Here is a 6,000-nt window from a genome sequence, read left to right as displayed (position 1 = left end):
TCCTGTTGCGGTCCCCAGTGCCCTCCTCATCCCCCAAGTGATGGGAACAAGGGCCCGCCCAGGCAGTCGCTGTCGCCGTACCGCCCCCTCGCTCGCCTCCTGCGCGCGGAGTCACCCAGGCACACCCCCGGCACCCCGAGCCGGTGCTCCGGAGCTGCAGCCGCTATCTTGACTGCCATCGCCGCCTGCGCGGGTGGCCAGCTGCTGGCTGGGCTCGCCTGTACACGGAGAAACACTTTTTGGCTCTCCTTAATCCGGTCTCACACCCCAACTTTGCCGCCCCGCGCCTGCCCTCTCAGCGGCGCTCGGGCACACGTTGTGGGGGCGCACGCAGGGAGGCTCAGCAAGACCGTGGAGGCAGGAAACGGCACAACTGATCCTCTGCTTCGGCTCTTTGTTGTTCGGTTTGGATGGTCCTTGGAAGTGGCTGAGCCTCTTCGGAAGCCCGGGGGCCGGAGAAGACAAGCCTAGGAATTCTTCCTTTGCAGAGGGCTCTTGAGATATTGACAATCGTCTGGAAGGGTCGACAAGTAATTGCCCTGAAAACTCCTGGCGGATTGACCCACGTTGCTTATATTAAGCCTTTGTGTAGGTTGTGTGTTTGTGTGGCTTCATAAATTTGGGAACCCCATTTCTACTCCATTCTCTTGGCATGAGATTGTATGCAGGATCCACCCGAGGACAATGATCGCGGAGCCTGCTCACTTTTACCTCTTTGGATTAATATGTCTCTGTTCAGGTAATCCGCGTCTTTTCTTCACCCTTGATCTCCCTTGCTCGACCCCTCTCCACTTTTCAGAATCAAACCGCGAACAGCATTTTGGCTACCTCTCCCTTCTAAGGTCGGATGGGGCTGGATCACTGCACAACTTTTAGGCGAAAAGGCTCCTGGTTAGGGTTTGAGGTTTGTCCCTTTCCCCCCATCCCCCAAACTCCCCCCAAACCTCCTCGCAGACCTCGGCCTTTCACCAAGTTCAGGGCACGCCCTACTCTGGGCAAAAGCTAGTCTCAGCACTAGGGTGGGAGGAGGCAGCGGTTGGCGGTGAGCTTGGGCCCCCAGGACCAATGCAAATGAGTATCATCCACCGGCTGGTTCCCGGAGCGGAGCGGGGGATGAGAGGTAGATGGGCTGGGATTTGTGACCCACAGACTTCGCCAGGATTCCAGAACCTGGTCCTCCAATCCGCCCCTCCTCTTCAGAGCACAAGGGGTTATTAGTAGTTGTTTTATGTAACCAAAGTCTGTAATTAAATTCGATTCTGAAGAAACTTCAGGAAATAACTCCTTCTTATGATAGGATATAAACTAGCCACTGCCAGACTGAGTTTATAAAAACAGGCGATTGCACATATCTGAAAGGGAACTGTTAGTTGCCTGGGAATTCTCTTTGGCGAGGGAAAACAGAATTGGGATTTTTAGGATTAATTAAATCGTACTGAAACTCCGTATGAAGTTTTGGAAAGATGCTGCTACGGGAACCTTCTGGCAAGAGTACGCCCTGTATCTACACTTGGAAATAGTTTTCTTGTAGTTCCTAAGAAACTTTTTTATTATGGGTGAACCGAGCCACGACTCAACTTTTGTTTCTTTCCTTTAGGTAGATTCTGGTTTCAATCATGGATCCAATTTCAGGCCTTAAAACACACACACACACACACACACACACACACACACACACACACACTGTACCTCAGGGAATTTTTATAGTCCATGCTGAGCTTCAAGTTGCATCAGGGCCTATAGGTTAGAGTCACTCAATTTGCATAATTATGAAATCGTTTTGAATGTTAATTTGAGCCTTTTTGGTTTATGGTGATCCATTATGTTTTGAGCAAGGATTTTACTGACGCCAAATAATTAATAGAATATGAAAAGAAAAAAAAAAAACTACATCACCTAACCTATGGCAGATAAACTGCTAAAATAATTGAAATCCATTGGATGTATTTCCTGGCTGAAAGTTACTAGGAACATTTGAAGTAAATAAGAAATTCATTAATTATTATTCCTTTAAAGAAAACAGAAACTGAAGGGTCAGTCTCATATCTCATATATGTCAGTCACAGTGGATGGATCAGTAGATTAAACTAACTCTTTGGGGTCACCTCTCCCCACCTCAGCTTCTCCTTTCTGTTAGGCAGCTTTTCCCTTGGTTTGCATAACTGAGTGATTGAATAGCTTCTTCCCCCCTACCCCCAGTCGTGGATGCAAATCAAAAACATTAAGATCTGATCTCTCTATTTGTCTCTCTTTGCGCTGTCTCCCCCTAGTTTAATTTACAGCTTCAGATACCTTTGAGATTTTTGTTGATTCACCTTCTCGGTTAAAGTTTATTCACGTGTGTAAAGTGAAGTGTCAGAGTGATAAATGACTGGAGGGGCAGATTACTGAAGATAGGGGGATTAATGGTCATTAGTCACCGTTTGAGCTCAGTTTGTATATGTTGGGACATTTTATCATGGCTGTAGATTAAAGATAGGGTCTCACCAACAGGATATGGAAAGCTGGTCATGTCAATGTGCAGATTCTGTCTTTACTGAAGAAATATATGGGGGGTGGACTGTCCTATCAGATTTAATAATTTGTTAGTATTTAATATCTGAGGATTAGTATTTGAATAGATGCATGACATATTTAGAATCTTAAATTGATTTCTTGATTCATTTTTCTCTTATTTCCCATTTTAGCCATTGGTGATCTTTTAAACCTACTTTGTTTTTATCTACTTTGTTTGCCAGGTTCCAGGCAAGAGGTATCTTTGAGTTGCTTCCTCATACTTAACCTGAAGGTTTTTTATCATTCCTCTGATAACTTTCACTCCTGTTGTATATCTGAACTTGGAAGGGTCAGTCAAATCATTGGGCTGCTAGGGTGATTCAGTGACAGCCTGCTATTGTAGAGCAATGCTATTGATTTGAATAAAACTTCACAGAACTCAGATAAGTAACTGGTAACTTGGGTGTGCTCAAGACACCTGGTCAGAGAATGAATGAAGTTCTTGAAAGATTGTGTTTCATGTCTTGCCTCAAGCCTAAGATCACAGTCTATCTCTTGTTAATGGAGTGTATTTAAGAGAAATGTGGTGAGCTTAAATAAATCAAAGTGTACGAGGGGCTAAGGCACCTTCGACAAGATTTAACCTGTAAAAGCATCTATTGGTTGTCAGTTCTTTTTCTTTCTTTCTTTTTAACTGGCTGCCAATTTTTAAAAGTCCTGTAGTTTTCTTCAAACAAATTATAATCACCATTTTGGTGTGTTGATGGCATACTTAACATTCAGTGTTAAGTTTGAGAGTGTTTGCATTTTGTGGCCCTTTATTTTTTAACTTAATGCTATAATATAAAGCTTTTTAATTCTGTGAAATAAAATTTGAGATAGGTGGGAATTTCTTTTGAAATTCATTTTTAAAGATGAGTCTATCCAATTAGTTTGTATATCTCTGTTCTCCTCTTTGTATAGCTAGACTTTTGGTGAGGGGTAGGGATGGGGAGCAGAGGGAGTAGCCCTGAAAAAATTCTATGTTCTGTCTGTAACTGATTCCCCACATTCTTCCTGCATAGACTTCCTCTTCTCAAATCCATTTGTTAAAACCTGCTTTTAAGTGAAAAAGTGATTGAATTTCAGGTCAAACTTAGGATCAGATCTGAATTTGAAATAAAGTGACAGTTCTCTAATGGTCTTTGTTTTTTGTTTTGGGGGACTGGTTTTTCTTATTAAGATGAGGGACTTTTTTTAGACTAACTTTTACTATTCCTGGCACTTTCTAGGACTCAGGTTTGTCTCTCTCATTCTGTCTCTCCACCCCATCCCCTACCCTACTTCCCCTTTTTCAGTTTCTGGCATAATTCTTGGGTAATTCCAACAAGTGCTCTTTAGTTTCTTTATAATCTTATTGGCTTTTAAATACACGTACCTAAATGCTGTGATGTTTTTAAAAATATCTATTTCCTGTTAATAGGCCCTCTAATGCATAATATATGCATGGTTAAAATGTCTTAAAACAGAAGTTTACCTGAAGTTTTTTCTGATTTTTTTCTATGACAACTCTTGTGAGTTAAAGTGGTATAAAATACTGAATTTCAAACTAACAATGTCAGTTGTTTGCTTATTATTATTCAGTTTTGCACTTACTAAATTATATGTATATAATTAAAATAACTGTACAACAGAAATAAGATTGGAAGAAAATTTAGGATAAGAGCTTTTACTGAAGATCATAAGTGGTTGAGTCTTCATGTGCTAATAAGGTAATACTTATGTTAACTTGTGACCCTTTTAAAATGTTTAATTCTTAACATAAAAAGCATAAACTGCCTTCCAAACTTGATTTTTTAACGGGAAAATATATGGATTTAAGTTGACATTCAATTAAAATCAGGACTAAGGTAATCTATAGAGCAAATAAGAAATTTGGGGGGGCTGGGGATGTGGCTCATCTGGTAGCGCGCTTGCCTGGCATGCATGCGGCCCGGGTTCGATCCTCAGCACTACATACAAAAAGATGTTGTGTCCGCCAAAAACTAAAAAATAAATACTAAAAAAACTCTCTTGCTCTCTCAAAAAAAATAAAAAATTTAAAAAAAAAAGAAATTTGGGATCAAGAAAGGCAAATGGAAGAGAAGAGCATAAGAGAAGTATAAGAGAAACAGATCCATAGTTAAGCTAACTTTAAAATATTTGTAGGCAGGGGATGTTAGAATGTAAGTCAGTGGTAGAATGATTGCCTTCCATGTGCCAGGCCCTGAGTTCAATTCCTAGCACTGCAAAAAAATAAATTAATTGTATAATATATTATATATATATATACACACACGCACACACACACACACACACACACACATTACATGTATGACTATGTAGATATATATTTATATTTTTATGAAAGTTTCAGCCTGATCTATGTCATCTAAGTGTACCTTCTGACCATACACAGCAAAAGAAGCAAATTGGAAACGTGAATTTCTGAAAATATGATATCAGTGTATGTACTCTATATTTCAGCCCTATAAAGAACTAAACATTTTGCATATTATAAAATAAAAACCAATTTGAAACATGTTTAAATTTCTAATGTAGTGTAGAAAAAAATTTAAAGCTATATTTAATAAGATTTTAGAATATTGACTTGCCTCTATAGACAGAGGAGTGAAAAACCAAGTAGTTCTGTGTTGTAACATTTGCTTGGAGGAGACAAATAACACGAAAGACAGAAATAATTCAAAACTGAAATCTAGTTCAAACTTTGTGTACAAAAAAGGAACTTTGGGATGTCCCCTGCTAAGGCCATGAAGCTATGACTGTCACTTATGGGAGAAGCCTATGACATAGGTGCTATTATTAGTAGGATATTATTCTTATTTTATGGTTATGCAAACATTATAAAGAAATTAGGAGATGTGAATGAACAGGGATTTGAAACAGACTGACTCCAAATCTCATAACCACCTGTCCTTTCCTAGTTTGAAAAAGGGATATAAAAAATTTAGAAAAAGATTATGGTTCAATCACTTTTTATATTAAAATATGTCCCCAAAATCTGCCTAAACAAAACTATGGGTCTAACAGTTAAAAGTTTGGAAGGGAGCCATTGTTATCCTGTTGTTAAGAAAATGGTCTTTAAACTTGTATGTTATCAGGCAAGACAGTCAATTCTTTAAATCTAACCATTTCACATTTAGCTTTGGTCCTGTCTGCATTTTCTGGCCTGTTGCAAAGAGGAGACAGAATACTTGTTACGACACTGTCTGATGCAGGTTCATAGATCCCAGGTTGTGTTTGGAAAATGGATGCCATTCTCATTCATACACACTTGAGGGAAGATTTCACTCTGAGTCCCAAGGCAAATAATTGGTGCTTGTCAGAGAAGAGCCTGTAGAGAGACAATCATTTCCCCTGTGGTTGCTCTTACCCTCTGGGTTAGGTATGAGCTGGTGGTCATTTAGTCTTAGATGAGCCTTCTGCTTGATTGCTGTTCACAGATGACTCACTTCATGGTTACTG

At 39.9% G+C, this 6,000-nt stretch overlaps 1 protein-coding gene across 1 annotated transcript in view; it reads left to right on the top strand.

Moving 5' to 3' along the window:
- Positions 1 to 612: 612 nt before the first annotated feature.
- Robo1 (roundabout guidance receptor 1) overlaps positions 613 to 6,000 on the top strand; it is a 379,533-nt gene continuing 374,145 nt past the window's right edge. The window contains exon 1 of the mRNA XM_076868692.2: positions 613 to 739. Within this exon, the coding sequence (XP_076724807.2) occupies positions 685 to 739 (55 nt within the window). The 5' untranslated portion in view covers positions 613 to 684. The remainder of the gene's footprint in view (positions 740 to 6,000) is intronic.

Source organism: Callospermophilus lateralis, chromosome 10 (genome assembly GCF_048772815.1).
Source record: "Callospermophilus lateralis isolate mCalLat2 chromosome 10, mCalLat2.hap1, whole genome shotgun sequence".
Classification (NCBI taxonomy): domain Eukaryota; kingdom Metazoa; phylum Chordata; class Mammalia; order Rodentia; family Sciuridae; genus Callospermophilus; species Callospermophilus lateralis.
This window is presented reverse-complemented; position numbering and strand designations above follow the sequence as displayed.